We start from the raw sequence: 27850 nt of genomic DNA, 5'->3' as shown, positions 1-27850 counted from the left end.
AAAGAAATGCAAGGCAGTGAGGGAGAGATAAGGAGGAAGAACTGTGAGCGAGAAGGGGGAAGAAAGGAGGGAGGAGATGTAAGGAGAGGGAGGAAAAAAGCATGTAAGAAGGAAGGGAGAATTGTAGAGGTGGGGGTGGAGGCGTAGGAGAAGAAGATGAAGAGTGTAAGAGTGTAGAGGAGAGAGAAGGGGAAAAGGGAGGGAGAAGAGGCGTGAGAGAGATGGGGAAGAGGTGGAAAGGGGGCATACAGTAAGAAGAAAGAGAGAAGAAGAGTACAATAGGGTGAAGCAGGGGAAGGATGGAGAGTAGTATGAATGTGGGAAAAGGAGGGGAGAAGGAGGAGAAGGAGAAAATAAAAAAAAGTCTTTAAAGATGGTGAAGGAGAAGGAAGGATAGAGATACAATTGAGGGCATGGGAAGGAGAAGGAGGGCGGGAATGGGAAAAAGTGCAATGGGGTTAAGGACAGGCAGGGGGTAAAGGTGTACGAGAAAGGGAGGAGGAGGGGAAGGATGGAAGGTGCAAAAAAAGGGAGGGAAAGAAGGAATGAAGGAAAGGAGGAGGTGAGGTGTATGAGAGAGGGCAAAGGAAGGGGGAGGAGGTGTAAGAAGAGGGGGGGGGAAGAGAGCGTACGAGGGTGAAGGAGAGGAAAGTGGATGAGGTTTGAATGAGAGGGGGAAGGAGGGTTAGGAGAAATAAGAGGGGAGAAAAACAAATGGTGTAAGAGGGAGAGGGAAGAGGTATATGAGATAGTGAAGGGAGAGGGGGAGAAAAGGGACGTAAGAGGAAGGAGGGAAAAATGGAGAGAGAAATGAGAGAAGGGAAAGGAGGAGAGGGAAGGGGGGAGGGGAAGGAAAGAAACAAGGAGGGGAAGGAGGGAGGGAGAGAGGAAAAACTTAAAGTGAAGTATGAGAATTGAATGGGAGGAGGGAAAGGAGAGGGAAGGGGAGGGAAAGAAATGAACAAGGAGAGAGGGAGAGAGAGAGAGAGAGTGGGGGGAGAATGAGAAAGCTGTGTGGTGCAAAGGGTTCTATAAATTTTCTTGTGGAGTTAATATTTGTGGTAAAAGAGACAGAGATGGTGATGGGTGTTTGTTTGGTGGTGGTGAGGTGGGGGGAGACGGCCACTAACCTTCCTGTGTTGTACCCGCCCTGTCACATACACCACGCACGCCATATAGACCTACAAACCACACAGACCAACAAGCCACACAGACCTACAGACCACACAGACCTACAGACCACACAGACCTTCAAGCCCCACATCCCTACAAGCCTCACAGACCTACAAGCCACACGGACCTGTAGACACACAGCCTCCAGATCATACATACCTGCAGACCACACAGACCTAGAGATTGCACAGGTATCTTTTTTTTATGTCAGAAGGCGAGAGAGAACCAACTAAACCCCCTTGATGGCCCTACGTTGTTACATAGACTACACAAACCCAACACAGACGACACAGACCCAACACAGACCACACAGACCCAGCACAGACCACACAGACCACGCAGACCAACACAAGGCCCCGCGTAATCAGGTCGCCGCAGTAATCGTTGTGGTCGCCTGTGCCCCATTCCAGTCCTCTGCAGTCATAACAATAATACCTCCTACAATGACTTCCCTTGCTTCGGATTGACACTGTTTGCATCGTTTTTACTTTCATTATCGTTATCATCATCGTCGTCGTCGTCGTCGTCGTCGTAGTCATGTATTTAATATTGACTTTCATTATCATCATCACATCATCGTCATCATCGTCAGTATCATCATCATCGTCGTTGTCGTCATCCTGATCTTTATCATCATCATCATCATCATTATTATTGTTATTATTATTATTATTATTATTATTGTCATCATCCATTACATTCACCAAGTCTCTCACTAATAAATACAGTTAGATGGGTTAGGTCTAGCAAGGGAGAGAGAGAGAAAAAACAGAAAAACCTAAGGTAAGTACATCCATTACCCTAATACCACAAATTACACCAGGTTCCCTAATACCACACCCTCATCCTCACTGTCATAATAAGATCAAACTTTCATTATCTTAACCCCTTCAGTCTGAGTACATCTTTCAGCATTGTATTTTTGCTACCACTAGATAATACTATTCAGTTTTGGAAGGACGTCTGGTGGTAAAGGAAGGAATGAAGACTATTTGAACACCCCATATTGAAAAGTCTCCACTGAGCTGAGGAGAATTGTATATAAATAGCAAGAATTAAATGAAGTGTAGGTCATTGGACTGGAAAAGTTAAAAAAAAAAAAGGGGACGAAAAAAACAAACGCTTACGAACAAAAAAATCGCTTACGAATAAAAAACTAACAAACGCATACGAAAAACACTAACGAAAAAACGCTTACGAAAAAAACGCTTACGAAAAAAACAGGCTTTCGAAAAAAATGCTTACTTCTGGTGGCGACCCTTCAGTAAGGTTTATTCTTTAGGGTCGGTGGGTCAGCCGTAAATGACACATTATTTTTTTTTGTAAATACATTATGACAACATGTAATCCTGACTGCTATTCTGCTTTCGTAATAGCTCACCGGATTTCAGTATCGTCCACGTAAAACGAAATTCAGTAATATTTAGTGCCAGCCTATGACTTGTCCACTAGGCAGGGGTATGACATTCCCTCGCCACCCTAGCTTATGAGGGTTTGACGGGGGAAGTGACGTACTGAAGACCTGAATTTCCCCAGCACAGTAACCATCCATGAGACCTAAGCAGAACACACACACACACACACACACACACACACACACACACACACACACACAGATACTCTGGAACAGTAAATTTTGTGTCTCTAGATCCACGAGAGACAAGATTATTCACTGCACAACAAATGAAGTGTGTGTCGTGCCGTCCACGCAAAAGTTTTAAGACGCTGACTTAATATCATCCTACACAGTTTCTTATGTTCAGTCACGTGGGAAGACGCAGAATAAGGCTCTTTAGACTCCTTTGGGACATGAGTCAGAGGAGAGGCAGCATCGCATACAGTCTTCCTTCTTTCCTGTGCCGTAGGAGTGAGACTGCATGCAACACAGGTACTACGTGGTTGGGTTTCTGCATCCCAACTTCAGACGATGAGAGAGTGGTTTCCAACGCTCTCTTCCAGCCTCTTTAACCCCCTTCATTCCAAGGACGTATTTTCTGCTTCATTCTTGCTATCCTCAGACGATTTAATTAAGCTTGGCGGGGATGTGTGTTACTACAGGACTGAGATATACACTGCAGCCTTCATTTTCCTTTTGACTTTTGGAAGCCCTTTTCAAATTTAATAAAAATCGTCGGGAGGTAAACTGTATTAAATAAAAAAATACGTCACCACATAGAAGGTATAAGCCCCGTACTCTAAGTCCCATAAGAAGGTTCGTAACCCCTTTTCATTAGGAAATTATTTTTTATTATATTTTATTTATCTGTTCATATCACACTTTTACATTCTCTTGTGTGTTATGTCGTTTTAACATCGTCATAGTTTGCATTAACATCAAGCAAGAGGACGAGGAGTAATGTGCAGTATAAATCGCTAATGAAGGAGTGCTGCGAAATCACCAAAGCCATTTATAGTGCGCCCCTGAGCCACATATAACGAGATATGTTCGCGGGTACCATTCTTCCACCCGGCAATCCTCAGACTTCCTTAATCTTCTTAGACATTCAAAAGATTCCCCACAAAAGCACAGTTTATCTCGTTTCACTTGCAGCCTCAGCAAACTGGGGATTGAAAAGGAGAATATCTGTACAAGAGCTCGTGTTCTGTCCCAGTCTTGTACGGGAATAACTGTGGAGATTTGTCGTGTTTTGTTCTGGGGATGAAAATAACTCACTTCCTCGACTCTGATGAATGGAACGGTAAAGCTCCTTATTGTAAGAGCCTTGTGCCAGGAAGGGGTGAGGGGAGAGGAGGGTAGTTTGCGAGAATGTTTGTAAAAATTCGGGTCTGTGATTCAAGTGTTTCTTTATAAATATTGAAAAATAACTCTGACAGTCTCTTACGTCTGAATAAAATTACGTGGAATAGAATATGTGACTTGTTTATGCAGTAAATTGGGATTCAGTGTATTAGCACTCTCAGGCTGGTATGACACTCTCAGTTCAGGAAAATAATCTTGTGTTACCTGAAAAATAAATTACTCAAGTTGTGTGAGCGTTAATAAAAAAACAATAGGGGTAGACACATAACCTCTTCCCCTCCTTGGCCGTTAACTCCTTCAATCCGATAACGTAATTCAGACGATTTTATTTGGGAGTGATTTTTGAGACAGAGGGGTTAGATACGGCCTCTGTTAACCCCTTCGTCACGAGAGAACCTTCATGAGCTGAAGAAAATCGTCTGAAGGCAGCAAGAGGGAACCAGGAAACACGTCGTCTGAGCTAAGGGGTTGATGTGATAAATTCTCCCTTCATATTGTACATTATGAGCGGCCAAGAGGCTATGGTGGACTGCAGGAGAGGGGCATGTTCAGTCTGCAGTCCACCGTGTTCACGTTTCTGATGAGCCAACAACAGCAACATGAGAAACCAATAACATAAGCTAAAAGTCTGTGTTACTATAAACTGCTTAGGCCGATCGTGGAAGTGTGACATTACTCTTGGCTAGTATGCAGGAGTAGGGTGAGGGCGTCCAGGATTTCTTGGTAACAATGTAGTCTCCAAATCGATGCTATTTACTATGTGGGAAACTCTGATAAAAAAAGCATAAGGCTGTCTCGTTATTTCTGTAACAATAAATGGTCTTCACCCACTACTGTTGCCTATTATACTTCGGCAAATACCACTCCTGATACTACTGTTATTTCACACACACACACACACACACACACTTTTTCCTAACACTTCCTTATGCTGTGTGTGTGTGTGTGTGTGTGTGTGTGTGTGTGTGTGTGTGTGTGTGTGTGTGTGTGTGTGTGTGTTTTATCCATTCCTCTCATGGATATCGGCTGGACATCCAATTTCCGTGTGCTGTCAGTCCCTCCAAAAAGAAACTGTATCAACTAAGTCGCGAAGAATATATGGTGCATTTTCCTTCCCAATTTTTGAGACTGATAAAAGAAAAAAAACTAAAAAATTGACATCTAAGATTTTGTAGTTAAGTAAAGGGGAAGAAGGAGATATTTTTTCCCATTCACGACCATGTTCTAACTTCCGTATATTGCGTCCTTCTCTTGTGTGTTGCGGGCACGGCTCAGTCTGCAGGTGTGGGGAGTGCATATATTTAGGCAGCTTCGAGAAATTGCTGATCATTCATGCAGTCAGTGGAGAAAAAAAAGGTAGACTGAAAAAAAAGGTAAAAGAAAAAGTAAAAAATATATATGGAAAGGCTATGTGAGGGAAAAAATGAAGGGTAGACGCTGGAAATTCTAATATATTTACGGGCATTGGGTTGTGTAATATATGGACAACCCTGTATTTATCCTCACTAATATTAGACTAGTTAATTTAGCTTAGAGAAACCCTGGTCAGTCAAGGGGTTACCACAAATCAATGCTTAACTTCCCTGAGAAAATACACAAATAACGTAGTGGTAGTGGTGGTGGTGGTAATAATAATAATAATAATAATAATAATAATAATAGATGGGTTGTATAGTTTAGTCCAGGCACAATGATTCAAAAAAGATCCGAACTCTCTTAGCGTCATGCAATAAGGCACATAACACGTAAAAATGTACCGTAAACGTTTTTCACTGGGGATGTAGATTTGAATATATTACCTTAATTTCATCTGTAAAAACCACACTTAATGATTCCCATAGACTGTTACGAAACTGTAAACTGATCCACCTCGTAGCCAAGGATACCCATTATTATTATTATTATTATTATTGTAGACGGTGCCAGGGGTGAGAGGAGTCACACATCACGCGGACCAGAAGGCAGGGAATGTATGTCAGCAAAGCAGCTGACGTGTTTACAGGAAAATTAAATTGAACATGAAACAGGACGGTCGAATAATATGAATATTTTTCTAAGGAAGAACGGAAAAGTCAAGCATAGCAAAATTGTTCAGTCCCGCTTCACAGCAGAGGACTAAGAAACCTCGAGGGTTAAAGAAATCGCCAGAAATTCCATAGCTAACCTCAGCAAGACAAAGGACATTTCATATAGCCCCACCCATCCAGAAAGTATTCTACGGGGAATAAATTATTATTTTTGGAGGGGGAGGGGGAACCGTTCCGCTCTGGCTGAAACTTGGTCCAGGTCGAGGTTTACTATTGTGCAAAATTTCATTCCCTAGGTAAAGAAACAATGGCCATGCATGTGGTGGCATCCCTCCCTCCCTCCCAAGAAGGGGGGCCGCTGTTTCATGGAGGGGACCCTCGGGAGTCCCATTCTGCCTAAAGCCTGGTCCGGGAGGAGGTCTGCCACTGTGCAACATTTCATGTTCCTAGGTGGAAGGGAAAAACGCATTCCCCCTTCATCCCCCACCCCGGTTTCGCCCTCTCCCTCTAGGGGCAGAGTCGCATCCTGTGTAGAACTTGGTCTGACTGGAAATTAACCGTCCCTTGGGGGCTTACCCTACCTAACCCCTGGCCTGGGTAGAGGTCTAACACTGCGCAAAATCTCGTTTTCCAAGGTGCTCCCGGGCACTCCTGGTCGCTAGAAAAGGCTTCCTTTTAGAACCTCCTCCTCCATCGTCATACCCCTGGAGACATACCGTTCCATGCCCATTCTGTAGAGTGGGAAAAACTGGCCGGTAAAATACTCACATGAGGGCAGATTAAGCAGGAGCAGAAATAGGACGACCGAAAAATATGTGTAATTCTTATCAGGGATGGGATAAAAGTAGAAATGAAAAGGTGATCCGTAAAATACCCAGTTCCAGGAAGATTAAATGGAACCGACGTGAAATAGGACGGTCGAGAAATAGATGCTCGGGCAAAATAAGATAAAAGAGGAGAAACTGAAAAATCGCTTCGTATCTTGAATCCTGACTCTTCTGAGGTAGAGCGCATTGAAGTGAAGTGGAGAGAGAGAGAGAGAGACTATTTCCTGTTTGGTGTAGAGTCAGCAGAGTGTTGGAGTGTTTGGGAGGATGGGATCAAGAATTTCAAGGCCCTATTCAGTGTTGTTGTTGCTGTCGAGTTCAGCCCATGTCTTATCATTATTTCCGGATGGTAAGGGCCGTTAGCTGACATGTGTGTGTGTGTGTGTGAGAGAGAGAGAGAGAGAGAGAGAGAGAGAGTAAACGTGGGCTGGGGAGATCTCGAGCAAAACACTCCATAATCACTTACGACATGGATCAGAGAAGGATGAAGTCCTGTTTACAATTTTTTCCCTCCTGTTTCCCACACCTCACGAAACTTCCTAAAAAATGAAGTGGGATGGCTCTTTCCTCTGCTTCTAAGTAAAAGGGGTCGTTTTTATACCACCACTTGCGCCCCTCTGGTCTCTGTACGACACACATTATATACCTGGGTGGTGGTCGTTTACTTCACAGGCGCAGAGACCGAGCCAGAATGAAGGAAATGGACGCTGTGTATAACCTGACTGCAGATTTTATGGCAGTGATATAAACGGTTATGCAAATGTCCCTCAACTCCCCCCCAATCCCACGAGAGGTGTATGGTAAACTGCAGGAAAAGGGCAACTACTGTACAACCTGCATGCCACTGGGTTCAGCTTCAGATGAGCCGGGAATTGCAAGTTTCTACATCTAGGAGAGTGTATGAGTGAGGTGGTTGGAGGGAGAAGAGGAGGAAGGCTGAGAACAAGGTGGAAAACTAAGCTACGAGAATATGCTGGGATGGATGATGTGACATGTTAAGAGGGGTCGACACTGAGTAGGGACAGAACTGCCTAGAGGTCTTGTTGTAGATGTTATCTCTCACAGGAGGCATCGTTAGGCGATTGATAGAGAGACTGATGTGATTAAATAAACTGTGGCAGTATTAATCATCATCATCACCATCACCATCATCATTATCTCTTTGTATCCCATTTAAAAGCAACACAGATGACATACTTGTACTAGAAAATAATTAGACACGCGTAAAATTAAATAACCAAGGAGGGGGTTCTAGTGGGTTTCCTTGTTCACGAGTTGGTTCTTGTGTGGAACAGAACAAATAGAATGCGTGTGGAATTGGAGGGAATGGGGTTGGGGTGGGGGTTAAAGGAAGGCAGGGGATGAGGTGGGGAGGGAAGGAAGTGGAGGAGGGGGTTAAAGGAGGGAAAGGGGTATGGAGGAGGGGGTAATAAGGGGAAAGGGGGATGGAGGATGGGGGTAAAGGAGGTAAAGGGGTATGCAGGTGGGAGTAATAGGAGGAAAAGGTGTATGAAGGAGGGGCAACAGGAGGGAAAGGTGGATGGAGGAGGGATAATATGAGGGAAAGGAGGATGGAGGATGGGGTTAAAGGAGGGAAAGGGGGATGGAGGAGGGGGTAATAGGAGGGAAAGATGGATGGAGGAGGGGTAATAGTAGGGAAAGATGGATGGAGGAGGGGTAACAGGAGGGAAAGGGGGATGGAGGAGGGAGTTATAGGACGGAAAGGGGTTGGTGAGTAGGGGATGATGGGCTATAGGAGGGGGCATAGTGGGTGGGGTGGTGGGTTAAAGGGACGTGGAGCCATTGATCTGTAACAAGCAGGTAGTAAAGCGGTGTGGACAAAGGACACACCACCGAGTAATCCAGCCGCCTCATTACGGAAACTCCAGGTAGGGCGCTGTTCTTGATGGCGGGGCGAACTCAATACTGCCTCCTCCTGCCCCGTTTGTTTGTACGTAATGGCACCTTGATATTGCGTGTTGTTTTCGATACTAAAGGGGATAAATTAAGTAACGGAGAATATTAAAATGTAACGTGGATAATGTAGCGCCGAGGAGGAGGTGAAGGATACTCGACTAAGCCTTAATATTTTTTCTTTTTTAATACACGGTGGCTAGAGAATGGCTGTGACTGAATGAGGTGCCTTCTTCTTCCTGGTGCGACGTTGGTATCTAGTATCAGCAGTCACATACTTACATTTATATTTTCCTACCGTAACCATCCACGTACCTGTCTATTATATGTGTAATGAAGCGAGATTGGCCCACTGTATATCGAGTTTACGTCCCGTTCAGCGATGCCTTGAGTCTGGGTTCCAATCCGGCCGTGGTACATACTGTATTTGAAGAGGGCGCTAGTAGTACATCGTTTATCGTTTGCTAGCTCGGGTTGTCACTCTGTAAATTCGTAGCAATGGCAGATACGGACCCTGGCACTCACAAACCTAGCCAGTACAACACTTCTCCCTCTACTTGCACTACTCTCACTACTGGCAATTCTTCCTGAGTCGTACCTGACCAGCAAGAGTTTGGATTAATCCTTCCTATCAGCCTCCCTCCAAACAGAAGGTCCATTTACCTCATACATACTGGCACTTGTACATGCACATAGATACAGAGTATGTCAGTCTGAATTCAGTGTTCGATTTCAATGCCATCAACCTAGTTCCAGCTGAAAAGAAAGTGCTGTTGTATTTCTGTGGAGGCGACCCGTATAGGTCTTTCACCACAACATGGCCAAGATTTTCATCCTTCTACAGCTTATTTCACGTAGCTTAGTGGCAAAAATAGACTATGCTGCGGTTCTATATCCTTTCCATAAAACTATTTCGTGACTAGCACCAACTCAACATTCAAGATGGATCGATTGCAGTTCTAGGCCAAGTTAAAATAAAAAAAGCATTGTGGTGCTCCCTCACTCCTCTCCCCCTCCGGCTGCTCCTCTCACTGTCTTGCTATAATAATAACAGGTCGTAGTGCTAATGGCCGCTTGTTAATTCGCTTAATAGTTATGATAATATGCCGGTCCTAACGAGGTCACTATCAAAAACTGGTGATGTGTGTGTGTGTGTGTGTGTGTGTGTGTGTGTGTGAGAGAGAGAGAGAGAGAGAGAGAGAGAGAGAGAGAGAGAGAGAGATTCCAAGACTGCCACCAGCTTTTTTTTTTTTTTTTTTATGCGAGGAAGAAGGAACCAAAGGCCATGAGCCCGCAATAACAGTTCCCTCCAAGAGAAAAACGAAATACAAGAGAGAGCCAAATTCAAGATCCGATCATTTCGAGATTCCTGAACGCACCCATTATTTCCAAGATCAGGTACGCAGCGCCGTCACTGAATATTTCCTTAGAGGGTCATATTGGGTGTCTACGCCAGCTTCTGCCACACACAATCCACGCCTCAGATGGCTAGGGAGGTTCAGCTGGGTTAGGGTAGACTAGGTTAGGTTAGATTATGATAGATTTAGCAAGGTTGGGTTAGGTGTTGTGTTTCTTTAAACTAGGTTATGCAAGATTAGGTTTAGTATTGGTTCATGGGTTTAGGTTAGGGTTGGTTTGGTTAGGTGTTGGGTGTGATATTGTTAGGAATTGTGTTAGGTAAGGTTGGATATTGTGCGTCCACCTTGGATGCCATTACACACCCACACCTCCGTTCAGTGGGCAGGTTTAAAACAGTATCTAATATTACAGCAGGTTAATAGAAGTGTTATAGCGATCCTGGCCTTACCACATGCAGTTTAGAGCTAGGATCGGGAGAATATAGATCCTTTGATTGTTATGAACACACACACACACACACACACACACACACACACACACACACACACACACACACACACACACACACACACACACACACACACACACACACACACACACACACACACACACACACACACACACACACACACACACATGTTTCAACTATGCAAAGAGTACAGTATTTCCAAAGTTTGCGAGAGAAAAACTTCCAACTCCTTACTGCTCCGGATACTCTGAAAAAACTCGCCCTCCTTTCCTGCCACTACTCTTTCCTCTACCTCCCTCTTTTCTTCCCTCTCCTTTCCTTCTTCCTCTTCCCCTCCCTCTATTTTCCATTCCTTCTTTCATTCTCTCCCTCATTCTCCTTCCTCCTCCCCCACCTGTACCAACTTCCATCTCTCTTTCTCATGCCATATTCCTTCCGTTCTTTCATTCCTTCATTTCCTCGTTCCCTTTTTATTTCCCTCCCCCACCCTCTACTCTTTCCCTTTCCATTTTCCTTCACCATTCCTTCCCCCACCCCTACCCTACCCCTTTCTTCCCCTCTCGCGTCTCCCCTACTTCTCCTCTCCTGTCGTCCCCTCCCCATCTCTTAGCCTTTTCTGTCCCTCCTTGATTCCCATCCCCTTTTCCCATCTCCCCTCCCCTTCCTCACCCCATCTTCTTCCCTCCCTCCCCTCTTTCCCCCTTCCTTCCCCCACCTCAATCCCCTCCGGCTCCCCCTCCCCTTGCAGCCAGCCGAGATAAGAGCACTCACAAGAACATAATGCCGGGACTACATAAGAGGATCCACATTCTTAGTAACTTGGATGCAACATTTTTTTGACCGTTAATTTACACTTTTCAGAATTCATGGATACAGTAGATAGATAGATAGATGAAGGGATAGACAGAAAAAAAAGATGGATGGGTAGGTAGGTGGATAGGTAAGTGGACAAATGTAGACACGGATAGATAGGCTGATAAATAGACGTATATACGAGTACAGGTATATATATATATATATATATATATATATATATATATATATATATATATATATTAGCTGAGAAATTCCAGCTGCCAGAAGATGATACTCCTTTTGGCTTAGAAAGCTCCCTATTATCTCCTAGTTGGCGATGTATTTTGCATGCTACGTTAATATTCTCATTTACCTTATATTTGTTTTTTTATCTGAACGTGTTTGTAGTTTGTATAAATACCATGCAACGTACTTTATGCAGGAATAAATCGGTAAGAAAATGGTGCTTGAGAACATACTAAGTCCACGAGCACGCGACCCAGTTTTAATTATTGTAACTAGTAGCCGTGGAGAGAACAGTTTTCATATTATCCCATTCAACACCATTTAAATTCTTTCTCTGTCAGGGAGGTTTTATTCGAGAAGGGGTTTAGGAGAAAGGAGGAGTCACGAGCTTCCATTACTTCACTGTTCCTTTTTTCTTTCCCCGTCCCTGCCCCTGTTCCTTCCTTCTTACAGTCCCGTCACTCTCTCCCATCCCTGTCCCTGCCCTTGTTCAACCCTGTCCCTGTCTTGTATCCCTGCCCCTATCTCCTTTCTCTGTCCCTGTCACTGCCCCTGTGTCTGTTACATCCTTGTTCCTGTCTCTTTACGTCCCTGCCCCTGTCTCTTTTCGTCCCAGCCCCTGTCTCTTATCCCAGTCCGTGTCCGTGCCGTGGCCTCTTTACATTGGTGACCGTATTGCCACCAAACTTGGCACGTACGTTAGCTGGCTTTGTGAGCCTCTCTGTCACAAGTTGAATTTGACCTCAACCCCTCTTCACCCCCACCCCTGTCTCACCCCCAACACCTCCCATCCTCCCTCCACCATCCTTCTCATCCATAGAGGTAGGTCCCATCCCCTCCCATCCCTCCTCCCCCACCCCTCTCATCCCTTCTCCTTCCGTGCTCTACTCCTCCCCCTCGCTTCCCTCTCTCGTATCTCATTCTCTCTTTCTTGCATCCCCGTCTCTCTTGCCAATGTATTTTTCATTCTCTCGGTTTTCATACTTTCATACCCCTCCTTGTTTCCCCCTCTTTCATTCCTCTCTAGCTTCTTTTACGCTCTCTCTCTCTCTCTCTCTCTCTCTCTCTCTCTCTCTCTCTCTCTCTCTCTCTCGTCTGTTTTGTCTGTCCCTCTTACCCCCTCTCGCTCTCTTCTCTTGCCTCCCACTCCCTCGTTACTCCTTCTCTTCCCTCCCCCTTACATCTCTTTTTCTCCCCTTTCTCTCTCCTCTTCCCTCCCTCTCTCTCTCCTCATTCTTCTCTCACTTCCCTCTCCATTTCTCGTTCCCCTCTCCCACGCTTGTCCCCTAAGCCCCACTCTTGACTTCTCTTAACTCCTCCCTTCCAACTCATCCCACTCACAAAAAAAAGGTGCGCAGTTATGTTTACATGTGAGAGGCTTAACTCTTTTCACGCAAGGGTCGCACCAGGATGTTTAACTCAAGTACCAGACGATTTTTTTCCCCACCTGAGGAAAATCGTAGCTGTGAGAGAATTAGAAACTACGTAGATCAATCCTTTCGCTGCTATAGAGGTGCCTGGGTATTTAATTCAGGCTTGTGTCAGACGATTTTACCTGACCGAGAGGAATTTAGGCGGGCAGGGGATTAAAGAGCACCTCGATTAACATTTTTGCGTCTGCGACCTCGCCTGGGGATTTGATTCAGGCAAGTTCAAGACGATTTTACTCAGCTAAAGGAAATCATTTTAGTTAGAGGATTGCAAGCTACCTCAGTTAACCTCCTCGGTGCTGCTGATGCGTCTGTGTATCTGACTGAGGCAAATACGAAGCCCAACCTGCCCAAATATACCCTAAGTGAAATATACGTCACTGTCGATATATATGTGTGTTATGAATTATAGTGTTGATATTGCAGGTGTATGAATGTGTTTTTGCCTCCTGATGATTTTATTCAGCAGAGAGAAACCGTACCCATTTAAAGTCTGAAATGACCCGCATATGACAACAGCGTGAGCTTCTGTGTACACCCAACCAAAAAGATATCGCGTCACGGGGATTCCAGTGATATGAAAAAAATCAAACAGGCAGATCTACAAACTTCATCATGTGCAAAATTCTGTATCGTGCAGTTTGTGTAATTTCGAGGAATAAAAGATCGCTAGGGTAATATTTGCATTTAAATCACAATGTCACCCAGGTGTCATAATATTTGTCCATATTTCAGGTTGTTTTTAAGCTACATACAGAATATCATGTACCAATAGATGAGTGGCATTCTGAACAGTATGATGCTATATGACAAGCCGCCTGATGGTGTCGTGACCTAAGAGCGCCAGTCGGAGTGGTTATGTGCTGTGTGCAGGTATATAGTCCCATGAAGTTATTGGATGTTTCTCGTACACGTAATGCCACTGGGGTCACCAACTTGATACCTGCCCTTGAAGTTCTGGTGTGGTGGTCTGGCCTTAAATTTCTGCAAGTAAGGTGATAATATCCCGATATGTTGTGATAAATCGTAAAAAAAAAAAGGAAGAAAGAAAAGAAACTGTACCATAAATGACAGTTACCATCAGGGGAATAAGTCATATATATATATATATATATATATATATATATATATATATATATATATATATATATATATATATACATATATATATATATATATATATATATATATATATATATATATATATATATATATATATATATATATATATATATTATACGGTTAGTAGATCAAGCGAGAATAGACCAAGAGAGAATCCAGGTGTGGAGGACACGAAAATAGGGGATGTATGTATAAAGGATCCAAGTCAGCAGACAAAATAAACAAGTCTCCATAACACTTCATTATTATATGGCATTTTAATTAATATTCTTATTTGGCTGTGAAGTGTTGCCAATTGTATGAGTGAAGGCAAACCTATATTCAACCAATCTTATACTCAGTTTCAGCTTAGGAGAGTTTATGAATCTGGGAAGTGGTCAGTAGAGGTTGACATGAGTAGAGGGAGTGGACATAAAATCTTGTCTTGATGGCGGGGGACAGGGCCATAACTCACACTCACGCACATCCTCACGATACCCACCATCACAGCTGAACCTCACATAAAAATGGTAGAAAGGAAAAATCAGGGCTGCCTCCATTTCTCAGTGCTTAACCCCCCTTCGATGTCTCCTTTGTGGTAAATAAAATCGCCTAACGGTAGCAGGAATATGGCATACAAGACTCACAACTGGTATGCGGCTGAAGCGTGTATCCTGATGGACGCTTCTACCCCACACAGTTCAGGGTCGCCCTTGGGCAAGGTGCAGCATCCGCTAACCCACCACAAAGGTTGTAGTTGGATGGTTACTATCGTCCCGGGAGGTACAACGATGGAAGTTACGTGGAGACAAGACCCGGTAGCTGGCCTTGCAGAAAACTCAGACGGGAAACTGAGCCTTATTTACCAAGTAGTCAAAGTCTGGGCGGAGACAACTATTCATACATATCTTCTATACACCGCTTATCCTGTTGGGGGCTATGCCTTCTGCTTTTTCCTACAACTAGCCATGTGGAAGGATCCTGTTCCGGGCCTGGCGAGGCGCTGTCTGCCATAGAAAGGCGGCTGCTTGCTTGTGGTCGATGTTTCTGCTCGGCAAGACATACCAAGGTAGAGCAGCAATAACGACAACAATCTTCATCACACCTGAACCTAACATAAACTTCGAGCAAGAAATCGATTCTCTGTTCATTTCTCGCTATTTGACCTCCCACTGCTGTAGCTGCTGACAAGGACAATCGTTTTGCTGTAGCAGAAATAAATACTGTATATAAAAATATTTAGAAAAATAAGTGCTCTGTCCATTCTGTATGTATGACCCTCCTTCATTACGAGGGGTCACCACCTAAGCTGAATAAAATCGTCTGGCGTTACTAAGAATGCTGTATAAAAGACGTCACTGTTCTTTGGGAAATACTGGAGTCTCTTTCTTCCCTCATCACAGCTGAATCGATCATGAATTTAGTCTACAAAATAATTACTCGGTGCACTACCCATGTTTTTCGGTGTTTGATCCATTTGCTGTCTCTGTTCAGGTGAGTGAGGTGTGTGGATGCTTCTGCTGTGCATTCTTGAGCCAACCTGAACCCAAATAAGTGTAAATCTTTAGAGGGTCCAAGCAGGGCCTAAACTGTTGTCCTCGCAATAAACATCATATCAGTATTTGGGTATGATTCATTAATTTCATCGACTCTTGAGTACTGTTATAATATGAAGACATGCTATATCTCTACTTCCTATACCCGTCTCTCTCTCTCTCTCTCTCTCTCTCTCTCTCTCTCACACACACACACACACACACACACACACACACACACACACACACACACAGTAACTCAACCTGCATATATTATAATTGTCACCCAGTAGCTCAAACCGGAGATGTGGCGGGGCGGAACAATGCAAGTAGACCCTGTTGCAAACTTTACGAATCAACATAGCTCTATTTCATTGCATTGCAGGTGAGTTGCAAAGGAGGCGATGGTGAATATGGAGGTAGCAGAGGAGGCGGGATGGAGAGGGTTCAAGGAGGGATTATTTTGTACTCCTGCAGTTTTGTATTCGTCAGTATGCAAGAAGTAAGTCAGTTTGTATTCATGTATATTCCATGTGTGAGGAAGAACGGATGAGGATTGAAGAAGTGATCGTGTTTATTCAGAAAAAATTTTGTCAATGTTCTTTATGTTAGTCAATCTTTTTTTTTTTTTTTTTTAACTTTTTTTTTTTTTTTTTAACTTTTTTAACTTTTTTTTTTAATATAGCCGTGTTGGAGGGAGGGGAAGCATAGGGGGAGTTGTGGGATGGGAAGAAAATTGAATTGTGAGGAGGGGTTGATGAGAGTTGAAGGAACGATTATCTCAACCACGGAAGTTATGGTTTCGGTGTGTACTGTAGGTAAGTCACTGCGATCAGTTGCTGTTGTTGTGGTGGTGGTGGGGAAGTTATGGGAAGGGGATGGAGAAGGTTCGAGAAACGATTATTTTTATCCCAGATTTTTCCTTTTTTCTTGTCAGTGTGTTACAATTATGTCACTTTGTTTCCATTCAAAGTGGTGGTGGTTGTGGTGGTGGTGGTGGTGAGAGGAGGAGATATGAAGAATGGAAATGAGGTTGGGGTGGCAGAGGTGGCATTGTAAGACGGGTCATGAGAGCAGAAGGGGTGACAAATTATGCTGCAGATTCTTCGTCTTCGTTTCCACGCTTCACATAAGCTGTATTCAGTCAACCCCCAGCTTCTGACACAGCTTGCATGCAGTCACCCTGGCAATCACTAGTTAATTAGCATCACCGCTCCTCTCCAGTCAGCTTAGATGGTTGGCTGTTAGTTATCAGTTCAGCTAATAGACAGCACCCCTTCCATCCAGTCAGTTAAGATTACCACAGCTCGTGGTCATACTAACTCGTAATCAGTCAGCTTAAATCACCCAACTTCCATTCAGTCAAGTTAAATCACCCCAACTCCCATTCAGTCAACGTAAATTACTCCAACTCCTATTCATTTACCGTACCTAAATCACCCCAACTCCCATTCAGTCAAGTTAAATCACCCCAACTCCCATTCAGTCAAGTTAAATCACCCCAACTCCCATTCAGTCAAGTTAAATCACCCCAACTCCCATTCAGTCAAGTTAAATCACCCCAACTCCCATTCAGTCAAGTTAAATCACCCCAACTCCCATTCAGTCAAACTCACATATCCACTGCCCGCATACAGTCAGTCCAGAGGCAGTCACCACCAACGTAACAAAACGCCTAGTAACTGTCCAAAGTTAGAAAGCCAGGTGATGTAACCTCTCGTAACTAAGCCAGGCATAATTAAACACACACACACACACACACACACACACACACACACACACACACACACACACACACACACACACACACACACCAAATCCTGCTCCCATCCACTCATTACTGATAAACTTCTCGCCAAAACAGCCCGTAACTCGCACACACTCATGCAAAACCGTCAGCCTGTTTGGACATTCAGCCTCTCCCCCCCTCCCTCGTTTAATAACAAACCTGCTCAAATATTTCCAAGATGATTTTCTTTATTGTAAACCCACAAGGGTAGAACCGTGATTGTAAACTGAAGAGAATCGTCTGTTGTTAGTGAATTGAATAGCTAAGATATATACTGCTGTCGAGGGTTAGAATGCGAAGAGAAGCGTTGAAGTGAAGCTTGTGTGTATATGCGAGTGTTGATGTAAGGCAGTGCGAGATGTAAGCCAGTGTCGGAGTTAGCATCCACTGTGCCAACACTGAAACTGTATGAAGGTTACGGCAGGTTTTGGGTGCTCCTGCGTGCGTGAATAAGTAGGATACGTATGTGTACGACACACATATATATATATATATATATATATATATATATATATATATATATATATATATATATATATATATGTGTGTGTGTGTGTGTGTGTGTGTGTGTGTGTGTGTAGATGTGGGTGTGGGTGTGGGTGTAGATGTGGGTGTGGGTGTGTATATATTTTTGAATTGCATAGTCAGATATCCGTGCAGTACCAACACCTCACAGGCTGGCCCACTTCATGTCATGCCCAAACGCACGCCCACATGTCTTCAGGTCAAGGAGCAGGAGGAGGCGCGGCTGGCTCAGGAGGTGAGGAGATGCATGGAGAGTGTGGGAGACACGAGCCATTTACTGGAGAGTGTTTGTGTGGTGGAGAGAGAGAGAGAGAGAGAGAGAGAGAATCTGATTTTATATTTAGATGCTATATAACATTTAGAAAAATGTCAGGATTAGAGCGCAGTACTTCCCAAACCGTTTGACACGACGCTTTCTCTTTCCACTCACCAAAATCCCAACCATCCCCCCATCCTTTGTCTCCTGCCTCTGATTTTCAAACTGTCGATGATTTGGACATTTTTTTTCCAGGGGTGTCTAGGCTAAATTAGATTAGGTTGGGTTCGTTTAAGTTAGGTGAGGTGAGGTGAGGGATAGGTAAGGCTAAATTAGGTTATGTTAGTTCAGGTTAGTAGAGTCGAGGTGAGGGTTAGGTTAGGTTAGGCTAGGTCAGGTCAGGTCAGGTCATCTTGGGCTACGTTAGGTTAGTTTGCACGGTTATATTAGGTTACGTTAGTTTAGGTTAATTTGTTATGGCCAGATAACTTAGGTTAGGTTGGGAATTGTCAGGGTCTGGTTAGGTTAGGTTGGGTTAATCTGTGGAGTTAGGTTACGTTGGGTTAAGTTACTTTGTTAGGACCTGGTTAGGTTAGTGTGATCCGTTGCCAGTAGGTTAGGTTAGGATGGGAATTCGTCTGTCAGGACCAGGCCAGGTTAGGTTAGTCTCTTCGGGTTCAGTCAGATTAGTTTTGGCTAGACAAGTTTGTCAGTTTGTCAGCTTAGGTTAGGGTTACAGGTATACAGACTAAGAGCGACTATCGAGATACGAGAACGCTTAGAGGAAATCACTCCGAGAGTGCATACCTCCTCCAACCCCAATGAAATTCAAGATTTACTGCTGTAATTCCTCTTTCCTACCAGAAGAATACTTTACGGTCACATCAGTTGCTTTACAGTCAATCAGTTAATTCTGCGGTCTTAGTCTGCCCTGTTACTGAATCACAGAGATCGCATTCCTCCACTGACGCGTTGAAATTTGTTATTTATTCCTGTATCCGGACCGACTGCCTACCAGACCACTAAATTTCATTCAAATCCGATAACAACTTTTTGAGATTACAGACGGACCAACACAGGTGAATATATAGCTTCCTCCAACTTCGTTGGCGGAGGCAGAAAGGCTTCAAAGACGGAAATATGTACCCTGCCCTTTTTCTCCAATTTTATTGTCAGAGGACGCACCCTTTGTCATCATAATAAACTCGTGGAGATCGAGAGGAAGGAATACTACCCACTTGTTCCAACAGTGTCGTAAAAATGTAATAAAACAGGTAGAGGAGGCGGGCGGACACCTCTCTCTATACACGTATTCTTGTCGGTTAAGGTGCTGGATGTGGACGCCTTTATGTGGTGGCACTGATATAACTGTGATTTCACTACCTGGTTACACAGACGTCCCTCAGCTCCTTCTCCGTCGCCTGAAATGATGACGGTAGACTGCAGGAAAAGGAATACTGCAGCCTGTAGTGCACTGGGTCCACGTTCATATGAGCCTGGGGCCACAACAACAAGCGGGATCTTTAAATGACTTGTTCTTCATTTGTTAATACCTGCATTTGGTATATTAACATTTTCGTGTATGCAGTGTGTGAAATATGTTTGTTTATGGAATATATAATTACATAGAAAGGAATAAATTGGTGTAACGTGTTAAATAACATGCCAAGGAAGAGGTGTTAGAAAGGATCGTAGACCCATTTTCTATACAGGGTGGTGCAAAAGTAGGTTGACATTTACCATTTATTCCAACACAAAAGACACACTTTTAGTCTCGTAAGTGTTCAAAGTGTCCGCCCTCACCATTGACACATTCCTGGAGTCTGTCAGCCACACTTCGACACAGTAATGCACAGGTCCAGGTTGGTGTTGATTTCCTGGCAGGCCTCTGTAATGTCAACCTACTTTTGCACCACCCTGTATACTCTTTGCTTTATAAAGCTTTGTTATTGACATCGTTGCCTGGCCCTGCTAGCGGCAGGGGCCGGCCCATCAACGCATCTGTTTTTGAGTCACGTGTTGTAACCAGGAAGGAGTTACTTGCTGTAACCCGGAGAGCCACTCGTTGTAACCAGGAAAGAACTGGGCCAGACTGAGCACCCAGGGTGGCTCTACGAGTGGCAATCTTCACAGTGTCAACCCTGATGCTAGGCGGTGTTTCCTCGTTGATCTGAGTCATTTTCAAAGACTCCTAAGTTGGAAAATATATTAACATTCCTTATGAATACAGTCATTCATAAAATTTCCTTTTAAGGTTGTCTTGGGTCCCTTTTGTTCCTTTTTGGACCAGTGGCTTCCAAACGTCCAGCAACAACTATCTTGGCTGTTCAAGTTTGCAATAATAACACACAAAAGATTACTGAGGTGTAATGTACAGAATAAATCGATAGGGGAGATGTGATGCGAAATCCTCCAAACCACTAAGATTCCCTCAGCTAACAAGAAAGCCGGCTAAGGGATGAGGCAATCGGGGATGGGATTCTCAGAAACAGTTACGATGGATTGTCTGTCGTAACTTTGGATTTTTTTTTTTTTTTTTTTTTTTTTTTTTTTTCAAACAGACCCATCACGGACAGTGAAGCAACAAACCCTGCGGAGCCCTCTCAAACAATGACCCGAAGTTCCCCTGCGGTTGGCAGCGCCTCGGTGTGGCGAGGCGTGGGGAAAAGTGTGGAGGTTTTGTTCCTTTGTGGATACCACGTTTGTGTCTCTCCACCCAGTTAACAAGAGCACCATAGAAGGCCCGTGATCTGGTTATATGGTTACCACTCAGCGCTGTAAATGTTTTTCTGGGTTACAGGAAACCATTAGACTTGTCATTCGGTGTTGTAGCCACCTGAAGTGGTAAGAAGAGTTGTAAAAAGTGACAGGACGGAAAGGTAAGTCGGAAGAGAGGAGGGCAGACACAGAAATAGAATGATGAAGGAGTAGGAAGTAGGCGATAGTACATCAGGCGAGTGGATGATGGTAGCCACCACCTACCACTGCATTGTTAGTAAACTGTTACTATACTACTTTCCTACCAGAGTTAAAGCAGATACAGAAAGCAAAAGATCTCAACACAACACCATCACACCCTTATGACCAAAAATTCTTTCACCCACTTCCAGGGCAGCCACATTAAGCCCCATAAAACATACTATATTATTTTTACGTTAACTAGGCGAATAATTGGCATCTCTGCATCTTGAACCCTGAACTGTAGGAAGAGATTGAAACCAAAAATTATGCTAGTCACGATAAAATGCAGTGGAAAGGATGTAGAGCCGTGGTATTGTCAACGTGAAATATGTTGGCAAGGGAGGAAAATACCCGACATTGTAGGTGAATGACATATGGTAGCCAGGGAAAGTAGTACTATTTTTAATTAGTCATCGTCGTGAAGGGGTGATGAGAGAGAGAGAGAGAAAGAGAGAGAGGTGAAGGGATATAGTGGAGTGTTGGATGAAGATATTGGAAAAGTGAATAGCAATCAAAGCCGAGAGAGAGGTGGCTATCCGTGGAAACAGAAGCTGTTGAGAGAGAGAGAGAGAGAGTGAGTGAGCAAAGTTGAAGGACTAAGAGAAGTGAAAAAAAAAAAAGCGTGGAATAAAAGCTTCAAGTTAAACGAAGGTTCTGCATAAAAGTGTGGCAGTGCGAATGAGGGATTGGCGAGGAGGAACAGCGGCGGGGGGGTTGGCGTGGAAATTGTTTTAGAGAGACAGACAGACAGGTAGATAGGTAAATAGACAGTAAGATAGGTAAATAGTTAGACAGACAGACAGACAGACAGTGACAGAGAGAAACTGAGAGGTAGTTAGTGACAAAGACAGTGAGATCAAGTAAAAGAAAAATGAGAATGTGAGGGTTAGTAAGAGACACAGAAACGGAATGAGAACAAGTAAGATAGAGCGAGAGTTACTGGGAAAGTCAGAGTGAGCAAGTAAGAGAGAAAGAGAGTCAGAGTGAACAAGTAAGAAAGAGTGTCAGAGGGAGCAAGTAAGAGAGAAAGAGAGCCAGAGTGAGTCAGAGTGTGAGAGTAAGTGACAGTGGCGGCGGGCTTCTGAGGAAAGTATTGGGCTTGTCTTTGAGAGGATGTAGAGAATCTGGCGCACGTCACGACGTTTGAAAATTAGTCTGGAAAATAGCACGAGAAAAATGTCAGCAAGGCGGCGACGGAATATAATACGTTGGTTCAGGGACACTGAGGCTGGCAGAAGGTAGCTCAAGGAAAATACTGAAGGAGGTTTTGAAGGAGTTGGGAAGCGTGGCGAAGCCTGTGAAGAGCGTTGGTAAATTGGTCTCTCACACACACACACACACACACACACACACACACACACACACACACGAAAAATAAAACACTGACTATGGCGGTTCAGAATGGTTAGTTTAAGGAAGATTTGTTATTTCGTGATAGATTTTTATTACAGGTTTTGAAGGACCGTAGAATAATGTTTTAAACTGGGCAGCGCGAGTTAACTGTAGTCTGGAAAAAAATCCTGGAATACTGGGGGGTGTCTGTGTGAGGTGGTGTGCAAGGGTGAATTGTGGTTGTGTGTGTGTGTGTGTGTGTTTTTTTTTTAGGGGGATGAAGTGTGTGGTTTGATAGTGTGATGTGTAGCGGTGTGGTTCGGTGGTATGATGTGTGGTGATGTGTGGTAATGTGATGTTTGATGATGCGATGTGTGGTGATGCGAGTTGTGGTATTGTGAGGTGTAGCAGTGTGATGTGCGTCACTGTGAGGCTTAGTAGTGTAAAGTATGGCATTGTGAGATCTGGTAGTGTGAAGTGTAGCCGTGTGAAGCATGACGGTGTGAGCCTTAGCAGTGTGAGTTATGGTCAAATGAAAACTGGTATGGTAGTGTGAGGTGATGGCAGTATGAGCAGTGGCAGTGTAAGGCTGGGTTGTGTAAGGGGTAGCAGTGTGAAGTATGGCAGTGTGAAGTTTGGTGGTGTGTAGCAGTGAGAAATATGGCAGTGCATAACCCGTGTAGCTATTAACCCTTTCCCTCCGATGACGTTTTTTCTGTTTCAACTTTGGAGAGAAACTTTTTGAACGGGGGGAGGGTGGCTTTCGATATAGCTAAAATCAGCCCCTCGCTACTATAGTCCTTTTACTCTAATTTGACCTGTTATTGCCATCTCTCCTTGAACACCGAGTTGTAACAATAGATTAACACTAAGATATGATGCCAGTCACGAAGAACTGGTAAGGCAAGGATGTAGAGTTGTAATATTCCTTTTTTTCTTTTTCCTGCCGCTGAGCCACGAGAAATTAGCTACAGAAGGACGAAAACATCTGGGACCAGGTTATGGTGAGTGAACTATAGATATCCAGCATAATGTTGAGTGAAGTCGTGGGTGGTAGAAAAATAAACTACAGACGTCCTCGAGCTGAAGGAATTAGGAGATTTTCGGAGAGAGAGAGAGAGAGAGAGAGAGAGAGAGAGAGAGAGAGAGATCGTGTAGAATAAGTATCGTAGTACCTGGTACCTGTAATTTCTGAGTCATCTGAAACGTCAACCCAGTGGACTACTGGCTGAAAATGGCGGAATAAGGAGGGAATTAAGGGACGTTTGTATAGCTGGGCCGCGGAGCCACCGAGTTATATCGGTGCCACCGCAGGAAGGCGTCTCTCTCCAGGACCCACACAGTATAAAGCGAGCAATAAGAGATGATGGAAGACGTCACAGTATAAAGGCTAAATTTGGAAGGTAACGAGGAGAGATAGAAGTCATGTAGTATAAAGAGAGAGCTTGTTAGTCGAGAGAGCGGATCCATGTCGGGAGTGAGGCATCTGAGGGCGAGCTGAAAGGATCACTGGAGGCTTTTGGAAAGACACATGTGTGGAGAAAACATTTTAGAACGAAGAAATACTGAGGGATTGTTGACGTGAGAGAAAGGGATGGGAGACGTGAAGGAGGGTATAGGTGACTGAGGAACAAGATGCATGAACTTGCTTTGGAGAATTATAAATATGAGAGAGAGAGAGAGAGAGAGAGATGAAAGGAACAAGATGAATGGTTTCGCTTCGTGGAATTGTATAGATACGATGAAAGGACTAGCTAAAAAAAAGAGTATAGAAAACTGCTGAAATATTGTTGAAGACTGTCCGATATAACGTAAGATTGGTGATGGGGGGACAATTCTAGTATTCCTTGTTCTCTTCCAGCTAACACCAGACGATTTTATTCAGCTGAGGGTGGGTGGTAGGAGTCTGAGTGCCATACTATTTCTGCTGTCCGATTTCCTTTGCATTTATGTATCCGACTCAGGGCATACGCTAGACAGTCCGTTACCTGAAGCCAGACACTCATATCATTCCCCAGATCTGAATTTTCTTTAACCCTGTCATTACTGATCCTCCATGAGAGCCATGTCATTAAAAACACCAGCACAATACCGCCACACCAGCCCTGAATGAGACAGCCCCGGGCACATCTCATTAGAGCAGGTTCGATATTGATGCCCAAGTGGTGCCGCGTGTTGGTGTGTCTGGTGTGTACATCATTTACTGGTGTATATTATCGTTCGCCCTCAGGGAATGGAATATCTGATCCATAGCCGGGGTCGGATACATAATGGAAATCAGACGGCATAAAACTTTTGACAGTCAGGCTCGTTTGACTCTCAGTTCAGTAAGTAGCCTGACGTTAAGTGAAATACTATAATAGAGTTGCCCCCACCGTGAGAGAGTTGTACGCTGTTCAGTTTAACTTGGCTTAATATTGTCGTCTTTCCACCTTGAATGCTAAGCTGTATCAAGAGATTAACACAAGAATATGATGTTAGTCATTAAAGAGTGCTGCGGGAAGGATGTAGAACTGTAGCAGTGCCTCTTCCAGTCACTTAACTCCTTCAAATAAGTTGCAAAAGGACGAAAGTATTGGCCAAGTTAAAGTGAGTGAACTAGTAACGACAGTATTCTCTCAGGCTCCAATAATTCACCCTCAGTTAAATAAAATCGTAATGCCAGAAGAGGATTAATGTAAATATGATATACACATTTTAAAGGAACTGTTCATATACTTATCATACTGTATGCTAGGTTAGTGTCATCATACTGGGTTAGGCCTTATGCTTTGGGAATTTGCAATAACGGAAACGAGTTCGGCTGTAGGTTAGGTTAGATCACGCTTGATTGGATGAGGTTGGAGTTGTGTAAAATCGCACGTTTAGTTTTGTCGTTTTCATTACATGCGGACTGGTTTGGCTAGATAAGGTTAGATTAATGTTTGGGGGTGCTGGGGGCTGTAGTGGTTAAGTTTGGATAAAGAACGTTTTTTTTTTTTTTTTTATTAAAGTTATTTTAACCTTTATTTTCTGTTGGAGATTATTCTTTTCTTAGCATTTACCCCACCTAAAACCTGGCGTTCTCATGAGTTCCCATTGTCGATGCGGGTGGAAGGGGGGGGGAGGGGAAATAGGGAAGCGAGGCATTTCTGCAAGAGATGAAGGTCAGCATCAAATGAATCGCCTAAGAGAATTTTGTAAACATCTGTTATCTACATGTGTCTGCCCAAAAGTTGAAATTAACAAAGTATATAAACTCACCTGCTAATAGAGTGATCAGCGTGGCTATCACTCCGACACACCGTCCCCCCCTCATGTCTACACGCCTTTCACACGCACACGGCGGCAGTACGTGCACACGTTTGGTTCAGGTGTACACGGCGACACAGCACGGGGAGACTCGGTGTGTGTGTGTGTGTGTGTGTGTGTGTGTGTGTGTGTGTGTGTATGTGTTGAGAGAGAAGGGTCAGGGGTCACCTCCTGGTCATCGGGTCAAACTTATTTAGCCTCTCTTGACCAGATCACGTCAGGTCTTTCGCTTCACTAGTTCACCTGGCTCCCACTACCTTTACTACGTCAACTAACTTAAGCCTCTCCACTAACTGAAATTTCCCCACTAAATTCACCTCTCCACTCTTAAACCACCTCGTCCACTAACTTCAGTCACTAACTTAACTCACTCCAATAACTTCAAGCAACTCGTCAGTCTTACTTCTCTAGCTAAGTTGCTTTTAAGTGACTCTGAGTGACACTTTTCGGGACAGAGTTAAGTGGCAGAGCTGGGCGATTAGTGGAGTTCAGGCGATTGAGTGGGAGTGATTAGTTTAAGAGGAATGACTAATTGTGGGAGACACTGGGTGGGAATGGTTGAGCGGTAGTTGCTTAGTGAGTGGAATTGACGTCTTGACTGTAGGAGTGGGTGGGTGAGCGGGAGTGACTGGCGGAGTGGGGGTGAGTGATTGTGTGAGTGACCGTGGGGATGGGTAGTGGACTGGGAGGCGGCCGCTCGGAGACTGAGGCTGCTAGGTAGACGGACCAGGTGCCTCCCCCCCCCTTCCCCAACCTCCCAAATACCCCCTCCTTCCCTCCCCCTTTCCCCTTTTTTTTTTTTCTCTCTCTCTCCCTCTCTCCCCCTTTCTTACTTTTTCTCTCCCTCTATCCCCATTTCTCTCTCTCTCCTTCATTTCCTCCCTTCTTCTCTTTAACCCTCCCTTTCCCTCTTCTTATCCCCTCGTCCTTCCTTCCCATCCTTTCTCTTCCCCTCCCATTCTTACTTTCACCCCTCGTTTTAATTCCTACTTTCCTCCCTCTCCCCTTTGCATGCCTCATCTACCTTCCGTCCTTCACCCTTCCTTCTCCTTCCCTTCATCCCAATTACTTTCTCCTTTCCTTAATTCCTCTTTAGGTTACCCCATCCTCCTTTCTTCCCTTCCCCCGCTCTTTCCTTTCCCATTCTCTGTTCATTATTCCTACACCTCTTTTCCATTCCTCCTTCCCTTTTCCTTTCCTTTGCTCTTCTTCCCCCATCTCACCCTAGGTTAACCTCTCTTCCCTCCCTCCTTCTTCTTCCTTTTCTCTCTGTCTTCCTTCTTTCCCTCCCTCCCTCTCCCCTTTCCCTTTTTCTTCTTGCTTCCCCCCCTCCCCCTCTTCAATTCCTCTCGACATGCTTTCCCTCCCTCTCCCTGTTTCCTTCCTCCTTTACCCTTCTTCTCTTTTCTTTGCTCGTTCTCCCTTTCTCTCTCCCTTCCCATTCTCCTTCCCCATGTCCTTCCCTCCCTTTCACTCCTTGGTCACATGTCCCCCGCATCTTCCTGTCTCTTCCCTTCCTCCCAGCTCAACTTTTTCTTCTTTCCTCCTCCCCTCCCTCTTTTCCTTCCCTCCTTCCCTCCCTCCTTCCCTTTCTTCCTTCCATCCTTCCTACCGTCTTTCCTCCCACCCATCTCTTCCTTCCCTCCATGCCTCCAATGCCACGTTCTCTCTACCCCTTTCCTATATCCTGCCTTAATCCTTCATTGCTTGATATTGCACTTGGTTAGTTTTATCTTGACTAGCGACGAATGATTTTAATTAGCCGGGAGTAGTTATTATCGGGCAAATGGTCACACACACACACACACACACACACACACACACACACACACACACACACACACACACACACACACACACACACACACACACACACACACACACACACACACACACACACACACACACACACACACACACACCACGATAATTCCTGGTGACGTCTTTTGTACTGTGCATACATGAGAGCAGCCACATACATACTTGTTTTTGTTGTTGTTGTTGTTAGAAAACGAATTAAACCTTTACCACGCCTGTATTGTCCGTCCTACGGCACCCA

The 27850-nt window shown here is 44.3% G+C and overlaps 1 protein-coding gene across 1 annotated transcript in view; it reads right to left on the bottom strand.

The window, feature by feature from the left end:
- LOC145412148 (uncharacterized) overlaps positions 1-26257 on the bottom strand; it is a 105085-nt gene extending 78828 nt beyond the window's left edge. The window contains exon 1 of the mRNA XM_080282083.1: positions 25744-26257. Coding sequence (XP_080138209.1) covers positions 25744-25798 — 55 coding nt within the window. The 5' untranslated portion in view covers positions 25799-26257. The remainder of the gene's footprint in view (positions 1-25743) is intronic.
- Positions 26258-27850: the final 1593 nt, after the last annotated feature.

Source organism: Coenobita brevimanus, chromosome 92, assembly GCF_032717465.1.
Source record: "Coenobita brevimanus isolate Jiangsu-jjx chromosome 92, ASM3271746v2, whole genome shotgun sequence".
Lineage (NCBI taxonomy): Eukaryota > Metazoa > Arthropoda > Malacostraca > Decapoda > Coenobitidae > Coenobita > Coenobita brevimanus.
This window is presented reverse-complemented; position numbering and strand designations above follow the sequence as displayed.